This window comes from Vidua macroura, chromosome 10 (assembly GCF_024509145.1).
Source record: "Vidua macroura isolate BioBank_ID:100142 chromosome 10, ASM2450914v1, whole genome shotgun sequence".
In the NCBI taxonomy this organism is placed as follows: Eukaryota; Metazoa; Chordata; class Aves; order Passeriformes; family Viduidae; genus Vidua; species Vidua macroura.
In genome coordinates, this window is record NC_071580.1 from 2,915,685 (window position 1) to 2,941,432 (window position 25,748).

General features: G+C 41.0%; 1 protein-coding gene across 4 annotated transcripts in view; it reads right to left on the minus strand.

Annotated features, from left to right (window-relative positions):
• Positions 1-1,105: 1,105 nt before the first annotated feature.
• The window catches only part of BCHE (butyrylcholinesterase), a 50,760-nt gene continuing 26,117 nt past the window's right edge, over positions 1,106-25,748 (minus strand). For all 4 annotated transcript variants that reach the window (XM_053986628.1, XM_053986627.1, XM_053986629.1 and 1 more), the window contains 3 exons: positions 24,062-25,583; positions 8,314-8,480; positions 1,106-1,351 (listed from right to left, as the gene is read on the minus strand). In XM_053986628.1, the coding sequence (XP_053842603.1) occupies positions 1,230-1,351; positions 8,314-8,480; positions 24,062-25,578 (1,806 nt within the window). In that variant the 5' untranslated portion in view covers positions 25,579-25,583 and the 3' untranslated portion in view covers positions 1,106-1,229. The remainder of the gene's footprint in view (positions 1,352-8,313; positions 8,481-24,061; positions 25,584-25,748) is intronic.

Genomic DNA, 25,748 nt, shown 5'->3' on the forward strand with positions numbered 1-25,748 from the left:
TCAAATTCTTGGCATTTATTCTTCCCAGTTGGGCCAGTGAAAAGCAACCAATTACGGTGGTGTTCAGGCAGAAAAATTCCAGCCCCATCCAGAAGCAGGGAAGGAGGAAGAATTATCCATGGGTTTCTTTAGAGGTTTTTAATAGGTTCAGCTCAAGCAGGTGGGAAGGAGTGTGGGAGATGCCAGCTCACAGGGCAGGGAGCTCACCTGGCCGTGGTAAAAAGTCCTTTGGGTCCTTCCCACCAAGGTCACACGTCCCTCTGCAAGGATCCTCTCCCCAGCCTTCCATCCAGGAGATTTCTGGCCAGGCCCCACTCTCCTGGCAGTTTTTGGGGCTGGCAATCTGCTGACACAGAGACTGAGGCTCTTCTGCAGGTGTAAAAACCTGCCCCTCGTGTCCCAGTAAACGTCCCTCAACCAGGAGGCAACTGAGTGGGCAAAAAAAAATACATAATTGGAGCTTGCCTCCATAGGAGGGACTTTTCCCAGGGTGCCTGAGCTGGAAAGGTGTGAATTCATTATTTGTGAGTCCATAATCCTTTACTCCTTGAAAAATGAGAATTGTGGGAAAGGCATTTGGGTTTTCCAGCTTATTTCACTGTAGCACTTGGTTTAGGCTTTCAATACACAGCTCAAATCCTCTCCTGCCATGGCTTTGTCCACATATTTGGCCAGAAAGAAGCTCTGATTCACACTTTTATGGCAGTCTTACAACTTTTTGGTCTAACAAGCAAGTATTGCCTGGTGTGTCCAGCAAAGTTATTGTGTCTTTATGTCGATGAAATTATGTCTGAAACAAGGCTTGAGTGTGGTGGCGTTGCAGTTAAAGATTAAATCTGATTGTGTTCTGCGTGGCAATGCTGTAAAACTGCTATTTCTGTTTAAAAAAAAAAAAATAAAATCCATTTTCCTCTAACAGATTACATTGTTTCTTTGAAGGGTGAGTTTAAGCAGCGAGTATTTATAAGAATATGTACCTTATTAATCTCCAGCCTTTAATCTCTACAGCCCTACTTAACCCAGGGAAGCTTCAAAGGCTGTGGGTGCCTTACATTTTCTTATTGAGAGAGGAGGTAAAACATAAATGAAAGATCTGAAATCAGAGTTGTATCTGTAACATTTCCTTTTAATCTGCATAATATATTTAATGCTCGACAGGTTGGGAAGCTACCTGGATGTTTGCCTGATGAACAGTTCTAGGGACAAACTGGAAAGAGTAAACATATTAATTAGAGACTGCACAGCTCCTTCTTGCTGGTGTAATCATTAAATTGATTTTTCCAGTCTGACATGTAATTGTTCCAGCGATGGAATCCTGCTTTCCACTCTCGTTCTGCTTCATCAATATTTCCTGTAAAACATGAAATGGGTTACATTAATCTAAATTTGAATCTCTTTGTATGCTAATTGAAAAATAATTTTTATTATCAATGTCATCTGCTCCAAATACTTTATGGGATGGTCTTTTGATTCTTTTCTTAAACTTGGAATGACTGAAAATTCAGTGATTGGCATTTTGTCTTTACATCAGAAAGGAAGGAGTGCAAAGTTATCATTCTTGCAGGGTAATAAATATACTTTGGATATTTAAAAATATGTATATTTTTAAAATACATTTTGGATAATTATTCTGTCCATCAAAATCATAATTTTAAAGTCACTTTTTTTTTTATCCTCAAAATATTCCTTTCATTAAATATACCCTGCATTGAAACCCACACATCCTGAAGATTAAATAATGTAAAATGAGAGAGATGCTTGTAAAGATAAGGTGAAATCACAGCTTTGCTTAAGGCAACAACAGGATTTCCATTGTTTTAATGGAATTCAATGGATGTCCAGGATCTCGACCTCCCATGGAATAAATCCCCAAGTCTGAAGCATAAAGGGCACAGGTTTGGAGTAGGACACTGCCAAATGTGCACTATGTCACCATGAAACCATCTCCTCTTTTCTTTTTCATCCCCACCTTTAAAGCATTTTCCAAGTAATCCTGAGTCCCAAGGAAATATTTATTGCCAAATTTGTTATAAGCATGGGAGCAGAGGGTGAGGATGAGAAGAGTGATAAAAATACAGCATTTCACAGGGTTCCCAGAGTATTTTATGGACAGGGATCTCCTCCTGCAGCCCCAAAAGATGATTAACACCATGAGAAAGGCTGTGGCCTTGCAGGAACATCCCAGACACCACCACAAGCTGGATAAAACCTGCAGGCTGCATCACTCACTGATGCTCATCATTTTGTTTCAGCTGTAGACTTCAGGATAAAGTTCAGAAACCATTGATGATCTGTGAATGCTTTGTTCATTCTGGACCCAGCTCTGGCATGGCTCACTTCCAGAAACACTTGGTGATGGTGTTCCTGAGGTAACAGCTCCGTGGGTTCTTTATGCCCCTTTGGCTTTTATGTTCTTCTGCTGTTCTTCTTCCCTCCATAAATACACCCCTTCCCCGTTTTTTATGACCTGCCAGCGCTGCAAGTGTAACTGGTGATGTGAAAATGAAATACTTCAGTGTTTTACACGTCGCTAGAGAGAATATTCGGGAGAGAGAGTTCACTGATTCCGAGATTTAGCTTGGAGAAGCATCCAGTAATTTGGTCGCTTATCTGCAGTTTAGCTCAACGTTTCCAAACCTTTTTGGTCTGGAAATCCAGATGGCAATTTAATGAGACTTTGAAATGAGATTTACTTCTTGGTTCCAGTGAGACCAGAAATAAAACCAAGATATTTTTTTCTCCGGGAAGTCCTGTACTTTTAAATGCAGTCAAAAAGAAAAGTGTGAAGAACAAATATGGGAACAAATGTCAATAAATTAAACACATCCTTCTCCCTCAGCTCAAAGTTGTAAATAATCTTGGTTATAACAGAGATCAAAGGAAAGTTCAGATACCTTAAAATTTTCTTTCTGCAGGCCACAATTGCCATTAACTCAGAGATGATTTGAAAGTGCTGGTAACAATAAAGTCTCATTTTCATTGCTAACTATGCAGATAGAACTCAGAAACACGGGGACAAAACATGCACAACATTCTGCTTTCCTGATGCTAAGAACTCTCCTTTTCACATATTTAATTTAAACATGTAGTCAGGGTCTCAGGCAAAGCCAAATTTTTCACATTAAGTCAAATGGATTGGTAATTTAGTGTATGAAGCAGTAGCAGTATTATTTGGAGAAAGCTGCCTGAACTGTGTTTCTCATTTTATTCTTGATTTTGGGTGTCCAGTTTTATTTATCCAGGCAAAACTTCCACTTCTGAATTAAAAAGGAAACTCAAAAACCTCTCTTCTTTAATTATTCAGGTGTAGAGGTGTTTCAAGACTGTCCAAAGACACCGAAATATCTCTACATCTTGAATTAAAAGTCACTGTTCCGGGGTATAAAGTATGGGGCTTTTCAGTCCTTTTTAAAGATTATGGTGAACAAGTGAGCCAGCTAGATAAAGAAGACATCAAAAAATTCAGAGGAGCCAACATTATGGATCTAAAAGACAAAAGGGGGATGGAAATCACTGAAATAAGAACTTGGATTCCCATTTGTTTGCTTTTCTTCCCCCCAGTGATAAGATCCAAATTGAAGTCACAAGTCAATGCATCCCATTATCACCAACATCATCAATCTCTGGGAGGCAACCACCCATGACTTAGATGAGCTGACAGCTGGGAGGCAGAAAAGAAAAAGATTTGAGAGTCCGAGCTGACCAATAATTACAGCTCAGAGCACTGGGTGCCTGCAGAGCCAGCTAACAGTGAAAACAGGGAATTTTCTATAAGCCACTGGGACAATCCCAAACTTTACCTGAATTCCCATTAGCCCCATGCAAAGCCCAGTGAGGCTGACAAGGAGAAAAGGGGAGATTCTGTAGGCAATGAATCAGTGCTCTGAAAGGTTCCAGTCTAACAGGTCAAAATTTTAAAAAGGGATTTTTTGATTCTTCAGCAATGCCGGCACAATCAGCTGGAATTTCCTCTCATTCCATCTCTCCCTTACTTTAATGGTGTTACAGCAAAGTTAAATTTATCACCATCCCATCCTTTGAACTGCTGGATGTGCCAATAAAGTTCTAATCTTAATGTTAACACACAAAAATACCTTTAGGATTGGGATAAAGGCCATATAGCTGTTAATTAATAAGGGATGACAAGTTCGAATTAATTTTTCTGTCCTCAACACCTCATGATTGCAAGTTTCATGACTGCAGGTTTTTGCAAACCTTCAAGTTTTTTATTTCAATAGTATGATAAATGCCACAGGTTTATGCTGTAGATTCTCATGGTGAGAGCTCCTTCACAAGTGTCCAGAAATGAGAAAACAAATAATATCTCTATTGAATATTCTTTAGTCACACTCTCTGGATATCAAAGCTTTGTTAGACACAGCAGTATATTAATTTTTACGTGTTTTTAAGGACTGCAAAATCCTTTCTTTTACTGCTTTAGTTCATCCACAAGTCAGCAGAGCTCTCTGGGACATGAATTATTCTAAGGGCTGTTATCTTTCCAATGACAGTTTAGGTACAGAAAGTTCTTACTCATAGGTGCAATGAGTAAAGTCTTTGTTGGGAGGTGTGGTAGTATTGGTGAGGTTACCTATGATTAACTCACATTTCTTCGTGTATCCAACTCTGTGGAAATTTAATTTAATTCTGATGGTGAATTTTCTATTTAGTAATTTTTTTTTTAATATTCTTACCACCCTGAGTATTTATCTCTGTAGAATCCAGATACTGGTTGAAGGATCACAGCAAATACAGTATTTTTTGTTGCTCATTGGTTGAGAGGTTGAAAATTTCTCTGCCTCCACATAAAAAAATCTTTTTAGGGTGGTTTAAAAAAAGGAATGTATTTATATGACCAAACTTGATTTCTTCATAGATGATACATGATCCAGTAATATCAAATAAAATAGAAAAAATATGTATTAGGTGCACTAAAATAGTAATGGAAGAGTAAATGGAAAGTTTGGCTGCCTGCAGCGTTCTACAATCAAGAGGAAACGGGCTCACATAAATAGGAAGGGCTTCAGATGCATTAAAGGTTGTGTTGAGGAGGTAAAGTCTAACACAGATCCTTTTATAATTAACACATGATTGCTCTAAAAGCTACTTAAAAGTCACTTACTGCTTACTGTCCCTCCAGTGTGATTCTCTCAGCAGCAGCCAGCAGAAACCCTCCTGGTTTCAGGGTGAAATGGGAAATGCTGGGCGCTCCCAGCTTGTCCTGGGCTGGGCAGGGTGCAGGGTGTGCCCGGGGCTTTGGAAATGGGGTTAAAATCCCTGTGGGAATCGTGTCTGCTCGGAGCTGAGAGCCCAGGCCTACTTGTGCAGTGCTTGTTATCAAGCTGGACACAAAACTCCAGGTTCTGAATTGTGTCTTTAGTGATGGATTTATGAATTGAAACTCGAGGAGAAGGCCTTGAGAAACCTTCCAAAATCACACAAATTACTCTGGAGGTGTCGAGGCCATGTTTTATATATGGTTGTTACTCTTGTATTAACTGTGAGAGCCTTATTTTTTCCCTATTATTCTCCTACCCCACAACCATAATATATATTTTTTTAATCTGATATGATTGCCTGAGGAAAATGTGAATTTTCTAACAGTAAAGATATATATTTCTCATATATTTAACTGCCTCAGGGAACTTGTCTTACCCAGCCTGTAATGGGAACAGGCTGGTTCAGATCCAGGACACATTTGGAACTGGCCTTTAAAGGCCTTAAAATCCCCCAGTGGGTGGCAAGGCTTGGGCTAGGAGTGGGTCAGGAATTAGGCAAGGGGTTACCAAGCACATCCATGGCAAATCCTGATCACTTGATGCTGAAAAATCATAATTCCTGCAAAATAATTTGTTTTGATTATCCTCTTTGGGTTCAACCTGATAGAATTCTACTTTGCCTATCTGAACCCTACTTGAACCTATAACAATGAGAACATAAAAATTCCTTACTTGTTCCTGTCATTTTATATCACCTCATGTTAAAACAACCTTCTTTTCCTAAGAATATTTCAATGAAAGGAGTAATAGAAAGAACAGACCCTCAGAACAAGAGAAAATCTCTGCATTAATGCTGTGCACTGTCCTTTGGGCATAAAAGGCAAGAGAAAATGCAAAATAATATTTCAGTGAAGAGAATTATTGCAATATAAGCTATTATATCATATTTGTACACAGGATTTCAAAGGGTTTTCTGTCAGAATTGGATAATATTGTACAGGGAACATAATGGAAACACTCTGTTTTTATTATTGCGATGTTTCAAGGGCTGACAGATGATACAAGACAAGGCAGTGCCACTTGTTGACAACATTCTTGCCTCAGTTCTATATTTGGATCCAGACACGACGATCCTTCTCTTTTTGTTAAGAATACGCTCGTGAATTTCTTTTAATTAAATTATGTAAATTTATGTTGTGAATTACCAAATGTGGCACAGTGATGAATTTACGTCTGCTGGCAGGTCCCGAGCGTTGCTCCATCATCCCTCACCCCACAGGACCAGGCAGAGCTCTCCTCTCCCCCAGGATGTGTTGAACTCCGGTGATCCGCTCCCTCCCGCTCCACGCGGACTTAGTTAAGCTCAGCCCATCTGTAGGATCCACATCTTTCCCAAGGGTTTCCCAGCCAGGTTAAAGGAATATGTAAAACAGTTCAGTTCTCCTGGCTCAGCACAAAGTTGTCAGAATCTTTGAAACCTCCCTGAAATCCACCCGTAATTGGGAAAGCTGTGATTTTAAAATCACACTGTAGGCTTCATAAATTATTCATTTTACCTACTGATTTCGTGTCTCTTGATTTAATTGAAAAACATCTGTTGAATTGAGAGGGGATAAAAGTTGAGCCATAATGCAGTCAGAGACTCAAATGAGGAGGGAATAAATTATTTCAGAAGGAATCATCTGTGCACCATGACAGTTTACATATTTTTAAGGCTTACGTGTTTTTTAAGAGGAGCATTCAAACTGAGTCTTAGAGAAAGATTTTAAATTACTAATTAACATCTTAAAAGTGTATCTCATTTTTGAAACGAGACTTTCCCTCAGTCAAGCTGCAGAATGTGATTCCATAGCTGCAAAATCACCTTATAATATCAATTCCTTTTGAAATCCAGGGCACAGAGGCTTCATCTATTGCTGGGCTTTGGTAAAACAGGGCCATCGGTCTTCAAAAAATTTGTGTCTTTTCTGTTCAACTGATCATAAAGTTTCAAACAATTAAACTTTTCTTGGCAGTGAAATCTCATAAATCCATTGTATACATGGCCAGGCACAAATCAGTTCTGTTTTCTATAGGCAAATCCTGCAGCCTCTGGGTTGTCAGCAATGACACTCTAGAAATAAAACACAGGGCTCTCACGTGAGCTGGAAACCAGAATCCCCTCTTGGCAGTGGCAGTGCACTTCATATCCTTGGGGGATCAGTTGCATAAAATAGAATCCCATAAATAATAGATAATATAATCCAAACATAACATCCTGTAACATCCCACACTTTATACAGAACATCTAAAGCTTCCAGAGAGCAAACTCTCCTTTAGCATTGATTTTCCTGCTCACTCCAGAGCCCAGGAATCCTGGTGTGTTGGTGGCACCAAAACTCTTTCAGGGGGTACCCAAGAACTGAGGTTTCAGCACTCAGTGTCTCACATTATGGCTGCATCTGAATTTTGGGACAGAAAAAACTCCATATCACAAAGTCCTGGCCCTTGGTGTGTCCCCAGGTTTTGTCCTGGTACAAAATAGGGTGGTGACCCCAAAGCCAGAAGCACAGGGCACGTTCTGGGGTCCACCCTCAATGCAGCGTGGACAGTTCTATCCAACACCAATTCAGTTTTACCCAACTGAATGTTGCCCTGATTTTTAAAATTGTTAAGTTTTCTTTTATAGTTCTTTTGAAAGTTTTAAAGTTCTCATAAAACTTCTTTAGCCTTCTGATAATGTTTACATATTTCTGCTGGAGTTCTCACGCACTGTCCATGTAAATAATGATTGTTTTGCATTCTTCTTTGTGGGAGGAGAGAATTGATGGACTGTTGGTTTGACCAGTGTGGTTGGAGAGGTGGCAATTCCATCCTCCAATCCACTGCCACTTTTGGAATTCTATATATTGCGAGGTCAGAAATAAAATTTGCTCTTTTTGTCTCTTGAACTCACCAAGCTTCTGTGTGCTCATTTCCTGTCCAATGGCGACAACTGAACATCTCAGTTACAAACAGGAATAGAAAGATCTGAACTCAGTTATCGCATTAACATCCAGCAAATGATCCTTTGTGTGAAAGTTTTATATAAAAGCATCTAGAAAAGAATTGTTACCTGTCATTTCCACGACTTTGGGGAAAAAGTGTTTCCAGAATCGACACTGCTGAGCTCGTAGTTTTGTCAGTACCACGGAAGTGTTGGTGTTCAGTGTCAAATATTTCTGGGCAGTACTAGTGAAGACTGGCCATCTTGTTCCATTAGTCAGGGTCCCGTTTGGAGCTCTAAATGAGACAAGAAACACTTAATTTCGAATGAGAAATCACCTCAGCACACAATAAAGCACGATTTGGGTTTATTTAACAGTTGTTCAGCTTAAGTGTGTTAGTTTGGAATGACTGATGTGTCCTTTTGGAAATAACAGGGGAAAACAGCCAGATAAATTTAATTTACCCTCATTTAAAGGAAAAAAAAAAAAATCCCCAGAGGTGTTCTGGGTTCATCAAAGGGAAAAACTTAATAAATTATCATATTCAAACAACTTTTTGAATCTGGAGATTCTCACAGGAGCTGTGAATTATTAGGGATGACTCTAGAACAAACCAGCCTGCCAGTCTGAGAGGTTGAGTGGTTTGTGTTTTAGTTTGAATGCCTTTGATCCCTTTAGACGGACCAACAGATTGGGACAAATGACTGGGATAAACATGTAAGTAAAGGTAGAAATAACTCTAAACTGGGATAAGATCTGTACTGGGAGAGAGAACAATTATTCCTCATGAAGAAGGAGCTGTCATCCTGGAGGCATGTTGAGTCCTGCTTGTGGAGGGCCAAATGGGAACAATCTGAAATCTTGTGGAAACTGGGAAGAGGTACAGAGGGCTTGACCCTTTATAAAACCAGGTCTGCATGTGAAAGGAGCACAGCTGTTGGTATTAAAAGAGTTGTGATAAATATTTATAATACAACAGAATTCAAGAGGCTCTAAGGACAGGCATCCCAGATTTCACCTCCAGAAATGAAAATATCTGTATGAGAGGGGAAAAAATGATTTAAATGTGTAGGAGAACAACAAAATGGGCACTGTTGCATTAGGGAACAAACAAAAGAGAACATGAATTTTAGAGTAAGTACATTTGTATTTCAAACAGTCACAGATCTCCATTAGCTCTGAAGAGGTAAGAATAGAAATCAAACATTTTATTTCAGTGCAAGCACAAGGAGCCATTTTCTTTCCTAGAAGTTGATATCAAGGAATCTGGGATTTAGGGCAGAGCAACAATAACTGGTGATTCTTGATGGGATAAATTAACTCTGAGCTGAGTTCATTTGGTTCTCTCTACTTTACTTTTCACCAGGAGTCTTCCTGGAAGTCAGAATGCAAAGAGGAGCCCAGGGAGAGGAGCCCATTTGGGTTCTGCTTCCCAAGAGAGGGAACAAGGCAAGGGGTGTGGGTCGGAGCACAAGATGCTGGAGCAATATCAATATTTCTCAGTTGATTTGGAATTAATCAAGTTTTCAGCCCATGCTTTTGTGTTCTGGGGTCTTTGGCATTGGCTGCTTCAAGAACCAGTGTTGGAATAGAAGTTTCAGGCTGTCATTTCCTGACCTGCTCCCTTCTTCACTGATTTTTCCTGACTAATTCAGCTCTGATTAACCCATGGCACCTTTTTTAAGTGCACATTTATTTGTGGCTCCTGAGAATGATGACTTAAGCAGAGCTGACTTGCTCTTCAGTTCAAGATCAGGATGCTAATGGTGCTGTCAGTATTCATTTAACAGCTTTTACTCTGTGAAATAAATCATGACATCCCACATTATAATTTACAGGTGTGTGGGGGGATTACACAATGCCTCGATTGCTACAGATGTATTTTACTAAAAAATGATTGAAAGAACTGTCAGGTGAACACAGCACTTTGAAGCCCGTGAACCTGCTGATTAGGACAATCTCTGCATTTCTAGGAAGTTTACTCTTCAAAGAAATGCCCAGTAATTTCCTTCTTGGCTTTAATATTGAAAATTTCCCAAGTTAAAAAGCAGCTACCAGCCAGAGCAAAAGGGAGATCACAGGAGTATAATTTGGAACAAGTTATGATTATAACCTTGTTGTTCCCTCACAATTACTGTTCATTCCTTCTTACTAATAACTTTATGATGAGAATTGCAGTGCCCAGAATAGGCTGTAAAATTCCCTGTTCTTTGCACCAAATTCAAAGTCTAACAATATTCATACAGAACAGTGGAAGTGTGGTGGGAATATCTTCAGTGAGCAGACAGGAATCCAATACCCTGCACAAACTTGTCGCTGCCCATTTAGGTTTGGATGGACAATCTTTGGTGATCGATTACAGAAACTTGTTTGTACTAAAAAAAAAAAAAAAAAAAGTTCAATTTGCATGGAAAGCTCCATTCTGTCATCTTTTATCAGTTCCATAAACCTCTGCTCTTTCATCTACTGGTATTGCTTAATCACCTCTGCTTCAGTAATTCCAGTTTTGCCACTTTAGTGCTGGCACTGGGGCCTGATGGTGTGTCCTGAAAATGCTTTGGGCTGTGCATCTTCAGGCCAGGCCTATATTTCTTGGTTTTATTTAGTCAAATCACCTTTCTTGGACAAGATGTATTCAGAGAAGGTCTTAATTTTGTTTGGAGAAAATCATAAAATAGTATGGTTTGGAAAGGAAGTTGGAAGATCCAACCTCCTGAAATGAGCAAGGACATCTTCATCTAAACCAGGAATATGAGCTTCACTGAAGATCTTAGAAAGAATCTTTTTCCATTTCTACCCTTTTTATAATTTGCAGGAGCAAGTCTTAAAGCAATGGAGAAATACAATTCTTTGAATTGCTCTCAGAAAATAAATTGGAGACAGAAAAACAAAACAAAACAAAACACAAACTCAAACCACCTGTGCTTTTAAACTCTAGTGTAAACAGAATTTGTCTCATTCCTGCAGCTATGTTTTCTCTTTGCATATGCCCCGAAATTATAGGCTGGATTCTCTCTATTCTGGTAGTGGCACAGCAGCTTGTTTATAGCAAATCATTTTGTTAAGATATGTTTTTAAGTGGAAGTTTCTTGATTGTACTTGTTGTTACTTAGATCATGTTCTTCCTCCTTTGGGTTTTTCCATCCACAATTGCCAATAACTTCTATTTTTCAAGATTAATTTATAGCAAGTGTACTAAATTTGATACAGGCATGAAGAGGGTTTTGGAAGAGCTTATTCACCAACCATTTCTCTGTATTTAATATTCCTCTTCAGCAACGTTAGAAAGTTAATTTCATTCCAATGGAAAATGCAACATGAACAGAGCTCTGTTAATCATAATAAACATGCATACATTACTATTCTCATTAATATGATCAATATAGCCTGAGAAACAATACCAGCTCACTGCATTTTTATTAATATTCACACAGCATTACCTTTACAAATGGTTTATCATACAGACACACAAAAAAATGTAATTCATCATCTGATTGGTTTTGGTAAACATTCAGGATATAAAGTACCTGGACAATATTCCCCTTATTTTTGGGAGCAAGTTCTGAAGAGCAGAGTGAAAACTCATGGAGTGAATTCTGTCATTACCACAGAGGTTATCCTTTTGTAGTGTTAAGTTGTATTTTGAAGAAGTCCAGAATGGAAAATATTCTCTGCTAACCCTCCTGGAAACATGTTTAGGGTGCTTTGGAATTTACTTTTGTAAAACAAGTGTCCTACAGTGTAGCTTGGACTGCCCCAAGCTTTCACCATGCTCCTGTTTGTGACTTATGTTGTGGGTTTCTCCAAAGGACAAGAAAAACAATCCCACATCTCAGTGCCCACTACGATGAATGAAAATTAATGATAATTCTGCTGCACCCTCTGCTTCCCCTGTGCAGGAGGAATTAAAATCTGAGGGAGATCCATTCCTCCCAGTGTGAGTGGATTGGCTTCAACCTGGCTAGAACTGCTGACACTCATTTCCAATTTGGCCCCTTTTCTTTTAAAAGCTGGTTTAAAGGCAGGAGAGAGGGAATGTGAATCCCTTTTGGAATGTGAATCCCTTTTATTGGCTTTTGCGATTCCTGGTGGCTGTTGGGCAGCACTGGCAATCAGCTGGTTTCCATGGGATGGTATTTTATGAAGTGCTACCATGGGCACAAGAAAACCAGGAGGGGTAATGGCCTTGGAGGGAATGCAACAGCAAAAATAACCCCAACTCTTGCAGGTTTCCTGCAGCTGCAGTACAAAACCTCTGAGAATTATGGGGACAGTCAGTTCAGCATCAAACAAGAAGGACAAACTAAAGGTTTCACCCCAAGCGTAGCTCTGGGAGTGAGGGCTGCTTCTGCACATCTGACGGCTGGATGATCTTCAAGGTCTAAACCAAACAGATGAATTTTTTTTTTTTCTTTCCCCTCACATTTTGGAAAAAAAACATTTTGTTGCTTTGACTCTTTCCCGCTTGGGCAGGACGACACTCCTAATTAGTGGGAATGCTGATGAGGAGCTCCAGGCCCTCCTGTGCTGCCCCAGCCCCGCTCCAGAGGGGCAGGAGGTGTTTGTGGCGTTAGCCAGGCCAGCACATCCAGATGTCTCACGTGATCCCTGAAGGCCAGGATGGGTGATGTTTATACCTGTGCTCATTTTCCCATTGCAGCACACTGGCTGCCAGGTTAATCTCAATTTGGGGTGCTGGTGTGGCCCCCGGGGAGATGATGGGGTAGTGACAGCAGAAGTAAGGCTTTGCTTGGATGGCACCATGGATGTGAGAAAATAGTGAGGGGTTTCTGAAAATGTAAGTCATTAAACATTTCTCATATAATTGGTTTAAATTACCATATAATTGAAATTTTAAGAAAATTCATATAATTGCTCTTAATAAGGTGCAAAAATCCTGATTTTGTGGCATTTGAGCCTTACTGAGATTCCCACAGTAGGAAAGAAAGGGCTCTTCTGATGAGCACTACGAGTCTGAGGGATGTGCAGACTCGAATCCTTCAAACTCCCTTTTTAATCAGCTGGTTCTGGGAAGTTCATTATGCCCTGCTGTGCTCAGTTCTCACTCCCAAATCACACACACGAGTCCATAATCCAGTGACTGCAGTGTCCCTGAGCCAGAGGGAAACTGCTTTGCAAGTCCTAGCCTGGGTAAATATTATTCCTCCTGCTGATCCCTGAAGAAAGCAGCAGGATCCAGCTGGCAAAGTCCTTAACTGAGAGAAACTGGAGAAGAACCTTTGCAGCCAGGCTTTCTTACACCTTCACAGGATAAATAAAGCTCAGGATATTCCTCCCAGATTCCAGCCTGGACACAGCAGCTGCCTGTTTAAATGCCTTTAACTATAAATTATCGTGGGATGTGCTATTAAATATCAGTTTCAGGAAATGAAGCAACAAGCTGTTATTCCTTTTTTTTTTTTTCAGGTTTTTTTTTTTTTTTATTTGTGCTATTTGTTACTATGTTTTCTGTCTTGTGTTCTGCTCCAAAGAGCCTCGTGGAGCACCCATTGAGTTGAAGCAATTCCTGCTTGTGTACATCATAAATTCGTGCTGTACACAAGGCAGGCCTCAAGGCTTTATTGGTCATAAATAATGGAGCATTTGAGACATTTCAATGCAGGATGTCCTGCCTCAGCTCTTTGCTGAGCATTTAGGAGCTGGGTGCTTCCAACCCCTGGCTCCTGGACAGGAACCTGCTCTGGTGGCAGGAGAAATAATGAGTTTGAGCCAGAGCTAATGAGCCCTTCAACCCCTGCCTGCATTTCTGACCCTCTGGGCCGTGCTGCACGTGGGTTCTCCTTCACTCTGAAATGTTCCAGGCAAGCCTGGCGCAGCTTCAGGAACCCCAAACTCCACACAGAGCATGGATGAGATGGGATTTTATCATATGAGGTCTGGAGCTGTCCCACTGTTCTGTGTAAGAGTCACAGTGAGGATTTCACACCTTCTCCAGGACTCAGGTTCTGGTGTGAATATTCACATTTCATGTTCACATAGCTTTTGGATAGACATGAGAGAGGCAACACTGCAGCTTAGTCCTTCTTTAAGCTGAAGGAACCATTTTACCTTTTTTTCCCAATGTTCCTGTAAAGTGTTTTGTAAGATCCTTCTGCCCTTTTGTGTGGTGTCAATTTCAGCTTTCCAGGGCCACTTTTCAAAGCTGTTATTTCTTAACAGTCTTGGCTGCAGGAAGACATCAAATGGAACTATAGCTTTTAGTCTTGTTGAAGAGGGATATTTGGAAATGGAGGAAGGTCCTGAACCCCACTGAGACCTTGAAGGAAGAAGTACCTTCCCTAACAGGTAAGTAAAAGAATGAGTAGACAGGAAGGCACATAGCACTTGCCATTTTGGTCATCCTCTGAGGCTGTTTTATCTCCTCTGCAACCCCTCTTCCTCCTCACAACCTGGAAAAACACAAACTTACACAATATCTTACCCAGAATTACTCCCTGGAACAAATCAGGGCTTCATAAGAAACAAAAAAAGAGGGTGTGAAAGGAGAGAATAATATTTTTATAGCCATAAAACTATTAATCCTGTGTTTTAAATTCCCACTGTCTTTGGTAAAATTTGTCAGCCCAGCTGGTTCTGAGAAAGAGTAAATACTGTGCTCATGGATATTATTGCTGGTTCCATTCCTTCCTTTCTCTGCCATTAATAAAGTTCATCCCAGGCACTCAGAAATTGTTGGATAAATGTGTTCAATGCTTTTCTTATCTCTAGTGACTAAATTTGCAATTGAGACTGTGTACTTGATACTATGCCAGGATATGATATTTGAGATTTGTTTTCAATGGAAATTGCCCTAATCATGATTTATTTTCAGGATGGATGCTCCACAGAGCCCTGAACCAACCAAAACCCTCTGGATTCGTTGTGTCCTGATGAATTTCATCACAGTGGCATTTTTCTTTATATTTTCTACTACTGTTTTATTTCTGTGAGTGGGAGGAAGTGCATGAGTCACAAACTTTCACGACCATGTAATCTAGGCCAAATTGAGCAGTCCTAAAAATGAAAGTATTGGGTAGTTTTCAGGAGGGGGAATTTGTGTTACTGCTTCATCAGAAACTGAACCACTGCAGCTTCATGCTGGGAAATGTAAACAAGAAGATAGAATGTTCTCAACTCTCTCCCCAAATATATAATAATAATAGTAATAATAATAATAATATAATAATAATTTCTTATGGTATAAAGTCATTATAGGTTTGACATTTACAAGTGGAAGCTACATATGACTTCCTTCGATAAGGAAATCTGAATTATGTCCCATTCTTGTAAATTCTTCTGAGTCTCTGTTTTGAACTGCAGCAAGAGGGAGATCTCCAAATACCAACACATGGACTGGGAGCCATGGAAGGGTTGCTCCTAGGAAGAAACAACATGAAAAGAGAGGAGGAATCTGTTTAAAGTTCTTCTCTTTCAAAACTCGAGAGGGTTTCGTGGAAATTATTGTATGCAGACTACTTTATTGCTAGGAAAAACATCTGTTAAATGTCTGAGCATTTCCACTTGTACAGAAAATCCACTTGGAGGTTGCACCATGAATAAGATCCATGAGAGGCAGATATTTAAAAGCTTATTAAAATGAAAAAAAATTGTTAGAGTTAAAAAAAAAAAAAAATCAGTTTTTAAACAGCTGTTCCTGTAGGAAGAGGTGTACATTTGAGGTAGTGCTCTTTAAGGTTTGTATTTTATGGAATTAAGAAATTCTCTTGTGTGCCTGCAAGGAAAGGTAGAGGACACAGAAGTGTCTGGGGAAGCAGAATTTTATATTCTTATAGAATTGTGTAACATCACCAACTGTGCGCACAAAATGCCCAATTTCTACCAACACAGCTTCAGATTCTTGGGGACAGAATTTCCCAAATCCCAACACTGACTTTCTAACTACATTTCCCCACCACTGCCTTTCCCTGCAGCTGATTGAAAACAGAATTAAACACCACATTGAGCTCCCTTCAAAAATGTGGTGTTAGGTAACCTCTGCTGCTCCTCATTTCCTCTCCTCTCGCCTTTGCCACTTCCCTGGAACAGCCAATCTCTGGCGCTGGGGACTAAATTGAAATGTGCACTGAAAAGTTTCCATTCCTCCCGTGGACCTTCTCAGCATCCCTTCAGATTAGTGTTCCAGAACCACCTGGAAAAATGGGGTTTGCAGACCTTTCAAACTTCCATTTCTGCCTTCTGATGATGAAACAAGGACTAAGCTGCAGGAAAGCAGCATGGAAGAAGAGTGGCCCTTAAAAAGGGGATTAACTGTGGGTGAACATTAATTAGAATTTCTCAGTGCCTCTTGGAACCGTGTGTTTACGTGCCTGTAAAATACATTCTCTCTGAAGTGCCTGGTTTTATATGTGAACCTGTCTCAAATACAACTCGTAATAAGTCCACGTGTGCCCTTCCTTCATTTCTCTCTTCTCAGATTTGTTCTCCCCCTGCAAGCCTTTCAGACATTTTCTACTTTCATATTTCAATCTCTCTCTTGTTTTTTCTCCTTTGTGCATTTCTTGGTCACCTGATGTTACAGCAGTTACATTTCCTTCTCTTGCTTGTCTGTTTTCCTTACATCCCACCAAACACTAAATTATTTCCATCCAGGCTTCTCACTCCCACTCCCAAATTTGAGGTGGCAATCACACCATGGTTTTATTTCACTCTTGAAACATTTATTTCTCTTCATGCCTCTCCTTTCCCCAGAATGTGTCTGTGTAGACTCTGCCAGGCCCTTGGGACAGCAGGGAACCCTGTCCAGCACTTCAGCCTGTCTCACGAGGAAAGGCAGAGCCACATCCAAGATTTGGATCCATAGAATCATTGAATTAGGTTGGAAAAGATCCCCAGGATCTGCTGACCTGGCACTGCCAAGGCCACCACTGTCCCATGTCCCCAAGTGCCACATCCATGCGCCTCAAGGGACAGGGATGGCACCACAGGCCTGGGCAGGTTTTACCGAGGCAGGACATCCCTTTCCATGAGAAATTCTTCCTAATATCCAACCTAAACCTCCCTTAGCACAGTCTGAGGCCATTCCCTCTCCTCCTGTCCCCGTTCCCTGGGAGCAGAGCCCGACCCCCCCCGGCTGTCCCCTCCTGGCAGGGGTTGTGCAGAGCCAGAAACTCCCCCTGAGCCTCTTTTTCTGAGCCCCTTCCCAGCTCCCTCAGCCTCTCCTGGTGCTCCAGCCCCTTCCCCAGCTCCATTTCTTCCTCCAGCCCCTCAGATCTCCCTCTCTCCCAGGGCTCAGGAGTTCTCCGTGCTCAGCCCCAGGCCCGTGAATCACCACTGATGGTTTTGGTCCCACAGCCTTTGACAACTGAATTCAAGCTTCCCCTGCTCCACAAAGCCCTGCCACTGTTCTCTCCCAGGCAATCCTCTGCATTTCTGCTCTAGCTTTTAGTTTTGTTCTCACTCAAAGGCTCCCACAATATTTGGACATTTCTTTAATAGATGTTCTCATCTCCTGTTTGAAAATAATGGTTTGACTCATCTCTTGGAGGGACTAAAATCCGCGTGGACAGAATTGAGTTTGCTGCACATATGGAGAGGAAGGAGACATCTTCTTGTAATTTGCAATGTTTGTAATAAAATTAAACCAATCTCAACAATTTGTACCCCAGACTAATTTTTGAAAAACATCTGAATCAAATACTCCTGTTTTCAGTTTAGAAATTCAGTGACAGCTTGTCAGCTTGCAAGCCAGAGAGAGAGAGATGCCTGCCAAGGTGAGTCTCTGGTTACTGATATTTTCCATGATCCACTGTTTCCTATTAGTTTGCTACAAAGGTGTTTCCATTACTGTTTCTGAATATAACAATGGATATAAACTCTGGGAAAGATGATGAGTCACCTTTAAGAACTCAAAACTGAAAAATAGGAGTAAATTTTCTTCAAAATGAAACTTTTTTTATTTCAAGACTATAATTTCTGCAGTTTCTTTGCATGGCTCAGAAATTTGTCACATGAAAGACAGTGAATGAGAGAATAAATGTGTCCTTTTGGGTCAAAATGAAAGCTTTAATTTTCCCTAACATGGGGAAGAAAGACTTCCCACATACATTTTTGTATTTTTGGGAACCTCTCTCCCACTCTGTTCATACTCCTTTTTTTTTTTAATCCAGAAATCTTTTTTTCTGGATTCTTGACCTGATCAGGAAAAATCACTTGTAAAGATGAAAAATTAATTTTTCTGGAAGGGTGTGAGATCCCAGGAGCAGCAGCCTCAGGGAAAGGCTCCTCTTGGTCCCCCTGAGCTCTGCCTCTGGAGTGTTTGAAGACCCTGTGAGGATCAAAGTGACTCCAACCCAAAAAAATTTCCTCTATCCCTGTGAACACGAGTGAATCTCTGGCTGAAATACAGCCCACAGTAAATTTCTTCCCTTGAAATGGCTCAGAGGGACATAAAACTTCCAACTTCCTGAAGTATAAAGAAATTAAAAGTGGTTGGAGTTTTTTATTTTTATTTTTTCCCAGTATATTCAGTCCTTCCCATACCCAGAGTATATAGGTCCCCAGTTCAAGTGCTGCCTGGACTCTATATGAGGCTGTTGGTTTTGTTCTCACTGCTCTGAAACTACTCTCTATAAACAGGTTGTGATAAGTTGGTAACAAAAGCACTGAAATTTATTATGTGTCTACCAGAGGAACATCAGGGAAAGGCAATAATAACCAGACAAAATGCTTCACAGCTTTAGTGGGACAATCAAAGCCTCACAAATTCCCCTAAAACATAGGAGGAAATATTTCAAAGGCTTCACTTTATAGAAAAAGCTGCAAAGATTTGTTTCAGCAGTTGTAAAACTGGCAGGGAGACAAGTTTTGCCCGTTTCCTTTTATCAGAAACATTTTTCACAAAGCCTTAAAAAATATTATCTTTGTGTGCTCCGTTATAGTCTTGCTTGAGATTTCAGCTCCTCTGATTTGTCTGGCTCTTGTCACTTTGCATCTCTCATCACTAAAGAACACAGTTACCAAATCTAATGGAGAGAGGAATAGAAAAGGCACCCAAAGATTTGGGATCCCATCTAGTTTTTCTAGGGATAAATAAAATTTCCCCTTCCCAGAGCTGGCAGAGCATTCTGGGGCTTGGGATTTGTAGGACCTGTTAGTGTCACCTGCCTGCTTTCAAAAGCTTCCTGAAGAATCACAAAAGTGAGGCAGAAAAAGGAACTTTAAAAATGTTCAAAAAGAGAGATTTCTATTTTTTCATGAGTGTGGCTTAAAATCAAGTATGCTGGGAAAAATTTAGGAGAAGGCCACTGAAAATGAACAATATTGTTAAAATAAATGTTATTTCCACACAAACACAGTCATACCAGAGTTGATCCAGCACTTTTCATGACACCACACTACGGTTTCCTGCTGAATCCAATCTGCCCATCTCTCTTTGTCTAACTGTGGTGATCTCTGGTATTTTATGAAATGATTTTGAGGCTATGAATTGATATTCAACTGCCAATACTCTTAAATGCAAGAATAAACTGAGGAAACCCCAGGCCAAGGTGAAGGGAGGAATTCAACCTTGAAGTGTAAATCAAGAACTTCGATTTTGGAATCTGTTCTTTCTTAGAACCCAAATATTTTATTAGGCTTGATTTATTCAGACAGCAGGAGTAATAGGTCTCTTTCTTCCCTTGCTGGTAGAACAAGGATTTTTCAGGGTAAGAGGAAAATGTTGCTCTTTCAAGGCTCAAATGTATGAAAAATAAAAGTATTTTTTGGAATATCTTAATAGCTTAAAAAGGAATGGCTGGGATACTTTGTCAAACTTACTTGATACCCAAATTCAGCCATGGAAAAGACTTTTTGAGCAGGATCTTCACAGGCTATGTCAATATATGGCAGATTCCTAAAAATGACCCTATTCCCTGGGATCCAGAAGAGAAATTGGAGTCTGACAGCAGCGCCAGCCCCAAAGCTCCCAGGAGAAATGTGTGTTCCTGTCTCCTACTGAATCCTCTACATCTCCATTCCCTGTTTATATTCAAAAATAGAAATGCCTGTAATTTTCCAGGAAAAAAAATGGTCACTAATCACTGATGTTTACTTTTAGCCAGGATGTGAACTAGGAAGTGCCCAGAGATTTGGAAACTTGCATCCACTCCTGCTGGGGATGGTGGTGGGCTGGGACAGCCCTGGGCTGGCTGACAGTGTCCTTTTAGTTACTGAGAAATGCAGAAATCAAGGATTTCACACTCTTGGGATGCTTTCAAGGAGCCACTTTCTGCCCCTAACATCTTTTCTTTTGTCCTTACATGACATCAAGGATTTCTCACAAGGTTTCTTTGCTTTCATCCCTCCAGCTCTCTCTTCCCTCCCTCTGTGGGGGAAGAGGGCAGCAGTTTTGTGGGGTTTGGCTGCATGACAGAAAGAGAAAATGCTCCTAAGTGCATATTTTAAATTTTCCTATCAGTATTTTTATTCCTTGATTGATAATAAAACCCAGAGATCACTATGGTCAAGGTTTGGGCTTGAAGGCCCCTGATGAGAGGCAGCTCTGTCACCTCTCAGTCCCTCCCAGCCAGAAAACACCAAGAAAAACAATATTTTTTTTCCAGTTTTGTTGACTCTACTTCATCTCCTTTCCTCTGCAGGCTGCTCTCCCCTCCCTTGTGCTTTTGTACTTCAGCACATTAGAATATTAGGTCAAACACCCTCACTAAAAAATGTGCTGTACAATATTTCTCATTTTTGCTTGATTTTTTCTCTTCATCTGCTGGAGACATCAATGGTAATTTTCCCCTCAGAGGTTTGCCCTTTGATCATGCCAGAGTTTCCTACAAACATTATGTCAAAACGGGGCTTCCCCAGCTCCTTATAAATGTTTGCTGTGCTCAAATGTGCTGGGAAAAAAAAAAAAAAAAAAAAAAAAAAAAAAAAAAAAAAAAAAAAAAAAAAAAAAAAAAAAAAAAAAAAAAAAAAAAAAAAAAAAGATTGCTTAATAATTTTGGAAATATTAGGAATTTTTATTACTTCCCCACTGCTTGCACACTCTGAATAAAGGGATCCAGAGCACGTAGAGAGTTAATCCTGATCTGATCTTTCACTAACACAGAAATTGCTGGCTTGTATTGTTTTTCCCAATAATGATGGTTTGGATCCTGGTGGTGGGAGCAGAGGGAGGGATTATTTGCTGTTTGCTGTGGTAACCACTTGAAATTCAATCTGTGGAGTAATCTAATTATAGTGTGAATGATGATCAGAGTAGGTGACAGGACTGTCTTCCACAAACTTAAACCTGAATGTACCTTATGCTGTTTAATTTTAGGAGCTGCAGTGACAGGAACAGTGTTTTGCAGAGCAGGTTATTGAGATTTATATATGAACATATATACATAAAAGTTATATACATGAAAATTAAATAAATGCATGAAAATGAAATATATACATAATCCGGTGGAAACCAATAGTTCAAAGAAATGTAAATATCACTCTGCAAAATCAAATATAGACCTGAATTTCTCTTTTTCCACTAAGAAATAGTTGTGTCCAATGGCAGGATGTGCTGTGTCTGGTGGAAGATCCTGCTGCAGGCTCCTTTAGGGCAGGATGGGGAGCTGCAGGGTGGAGCCAGGAACTTTCACTCAGTTTGCTCTCCACCAACACCAGCCCCAAAGGAACGGTGTCACAGCGCATCTCCATGGTGCAGGAAGTGCTCCCAAGCCTTTCCCAACGTCTGACTTCATCTTGGGAATCTACCAGATGCATTTTTGGCATTGATAAATCAACCTCCCAGCTCAATTCCAGACTGAGCTCCACTGAAAGCTTTGCTCTGCATCACAGCCCTCCCCACCAAACTCACCTCCGTGAGTTCAGCCTCTGAGCAGACAGGGAGGCAGGAAGAGCTCGTGGATTCAATTTTAGATTAAATTTTACAATAATTAAAGCTGTATGAAAGCATTATGCAGTGATGAGTACAGCTATTGGTACAGCTGTTTTCTGAGTTTTAATGTGCTCATCTCTTCTGGTAAGAGAAATATTTATTACAAGCTCCAGCATATAAAGGGGATGGGAGTTGTTAAGGTAATTAATCCTCCTATAAATCAAGGCAATCAATCAATCAATCAATCACACTCATTGATAAGTAAATATGTTAAAAAAGGGATGCACATAAAAATAAGCAGTGAGTTCACCACAGAGGATGAGGTGCAGGGACAGCACAGGGTTGGCAGCCTCCAATTTTGGGGTGTCCTGGAGCTGGAGAGAGCCCAGACAGGGGGGGACGTGGATTTGGGATGGATGGTGGAGCCTTTGACACATGGCAGCCCCAAGATGACAGCACAAAGCACAAACAGCTCTTGCCTTGGATGGATAAACAGGGGATGTCAGGTTGAACTGGGAGGGAGAGGTGACACCTGGAATTACAGCTCTGTGGGGATGACAGTGTTTAATTCTGGCAGGGAAAGATCCAGCAAAGTGTGGGTGAATCACAGGTTTAAAGGTGGAGAGTTATTATTTGAGAAAAAGCACATTAGTGCAAGTCTCAAGAGTATGATCTGTTTGTTTAACAAACAGTTAAAAAAAAAAAAGGATTAAGGATTATTTAAATAGATCCTCAATAATCAACCTCTATATAGAACAAAAATCATAAAATGAATCTTACAAATTGTCAAAATGTATAACCTGGAAAATGCAGAGTTAGACTAGGCAAATTCAGTCTGGAAGCATTAACTTTTATAATGTAACATTTTAAGTGGAATTAAGATTTAAAACAACCTAACAATGTTTGTTCTGGATTTTTAATCAGTGGAAACATTTTTAATCAGTGGGAACGTTTCAGTCCTACCTGTGTTTTGTGTTATGTACAAGGTTGGGTGGACTAAATGAGCACAGTGGTCCCCTCTGGTTTCTAAATTAATTAGATCCTATTCCAATGTTGATTTCAGCCTTTACAAATCTATATATCCTTGACATATCAAACGAAGGCTCCACTTTAGAAACAGAATGAATGTAGGATTTTAACAATAAAGTTAAAGAAATGTTTTTAGAGTGTGAATTGACTGTTTGGTTGTGTGTTCTCCAAGGAACAGATTTCTGTATGTATCATTTTCTCAGGAGAGAGCACAAACCAAACTTCTGGAAAAAGATACCTCCCCTTCCCACCAGGCTTGGGACTAATCCTGTATGATTGCTGTGGCGGGGGCTGTTTTTGTTACTGCTCTGAAATGTTTTCATTTCAAACTGAGCATCTCATTGAGAGCCCCCAGCCCTGCTGAGAAGTGCAAGGGCTGCCTCACTCCTCCTGACTCCAGCTGGAGAGGGGTTGGATTTAATCCTTTCCAACACCCAAATGAAATATTCCTATTTGCTCCTTGTGCAGGCTGGGCCATATTTCACTTCAAGATGAGTGGACTGGAACTGGAGAGTGATTTGTCATGGGCTTGCACTCAGAGCACACAGAGAGGAGAGGCTTTCTGAAATCCCATCCTCTTCATCATGTGAACACGACACACCTCCCTGTTATACACCTGAGTGTTCTGAGCAAATTACACCCTCAAGGAAATTGGGCTTTTCCCCTCCTACTTCTACTGCTGGAAATCTTTTCTAGCGTTTGAAATATTTTGTTTCTAACCCTTGAAACCATTACCTGCCTTTGGAACAACCACTGCCCTGGCAAAGAAATGTTTTGTATTTGCTTTTATGTGTGGATAAACATTGTTCCTTTAAGCTTGTCCAATACAGGGAGCAACACATCAACAGTTTATTTTATTGAAACGGTGCTTTTGTCAGAACTAAAATAAGAATTCTGGATAACTGAACAATTAATCTGTTCCCATCATTCCAGCCAGGCTCCAAAGCAGCACTGAAACAACCAAGCTTTTTCCCCTGGAAAAACAACATCCAACCAACCAAACTTCCAGAGTAACTCACCCAGTTTTGGCAAAGGTTGCCCAGTGTCTCATCATAGAGCGGCTCAGGAGCTCCTCAGCTTTGGTGTAATTCACTCTCCTCTCCAGGGGCAGCCCGAACACAAACTCGATCTCGTAGCCGTGCATGACCCCCATCCACTCGGGCCAGGGCAGCTTGGAGGAGCGATGCTCAAAGAAATAAAAGAACACGTGGTGGCCCAGCTGGGCGAAGCTGGTGCTGAACTCCACCGCGGGACAGATGATGTTGTAGTCCCCGATAACGTCATCGATGGCATCCCGGTAGTGCTCCGGCTTTCCCAGGTTTTCCCAGTCCGTGTAGTGGAAGATGATCGACTCTATCGCAAGTTTGCTTGCTCTTGGGAAGGCCAGAGTTAAAGCTGCTTCAAACTGGGTTTTATTGATCGAGCCATCGCTATCCTTGTCGAGGCCAGGGACTCCGTATGCCAGAAATGACAACCCTTCATCTTTATTGACACCCACCAAGACCTGGGTCTCTTTGAAAAGACCGTTCTCCATCAATGCTTCTGGCATGTCCGCCAGAAAATCGCCGTCCACGCTCGGACAGAAATATATTTGTAAAAGAGAACCATATGGAACGGCAAAAATTTCATTTTCCACTATTTCCTTCGGGTCCTTGTCTTGGAGGCAGAAAATGAGCTCTGACTCGTTGCTGGTGGGACACTGGAGCTGTCTGGCCAAAGCCACTGCTCTGTTCCTGGCCTCAGAAGATGTAATTGCAGCCCAGGGGGCATTCGCAGACCCACTCTGCAGGATGGCCCTGGTGAATAAAGGGTGGCTTTCAGGAGAAAGGAGGTGATAGGTGACAGAGGCCGAGCCAGCGCTCTCTCCAAACAGAGTCACGCTTTTGGGATTGCCTCCAAAGGCTGCTATGTTCTCCTGGACCCACTGAAGTGCCAACCTTTGATCAAATAAACCTGCATTTCCAGGAGCTTTCTGGTTTCCTGGCAAGGACAGAAACCCCAGTGCACCAGTCCTGTAGTTCATGGAAACCACGACCACTCTTTCCACCCTGGCCAGAAACTTCCCATCATAGACAGGCAGGGAACTGGACCCAGACTCGAAGCCACCACCATAAATCCACACCATGACAGTGGCGTTCTTGGGCTTGGGAGAAGGAATCCACACATTCAGGTATAAACAGTCCTCACTTAGGTTGGTTTTTGGGTTCCACATCTCTGAGCCAGCAAAGCCTGGGTAAGTTGTGTCTATGGGCTGGTAACAGGAGTTTGCGTGTTTGGTGGCATCCCAAACATCTGCCCATTTCTCCCGAGGTTCTGGTTTTTGGAATCTCAGCCTCCCGACGGGGGGCTGCCCATAAGGGATTCCCAGGAAGGCTGTGACTGTCCCCCCCAGCACCTGCAGGCTGGTCCCTCTGACTTTGCCCTTCTTGGTTGCAATGATGTTCTCTTCAGGCACCACCTTCCTGGTGAACACAGACAGGAGAAGAAAGCCCATCAGAAATCCGGTGAAGAGACTTAAACCATTTGTCCAAATCATGATGCCTGGAACACAGGACGAAAAATAAATTCAGAATTAGTGCTGTAATATATTAGTACCAAAACAGTCTGTTAAATAGTTCTTGTTGGTTATTTATGTTACAAAGTTTGTGTTCAGCATTTAGTATTTGGTCAGTACTTCAGAAAAATTCTCTTGCTAAAAACTGTAGA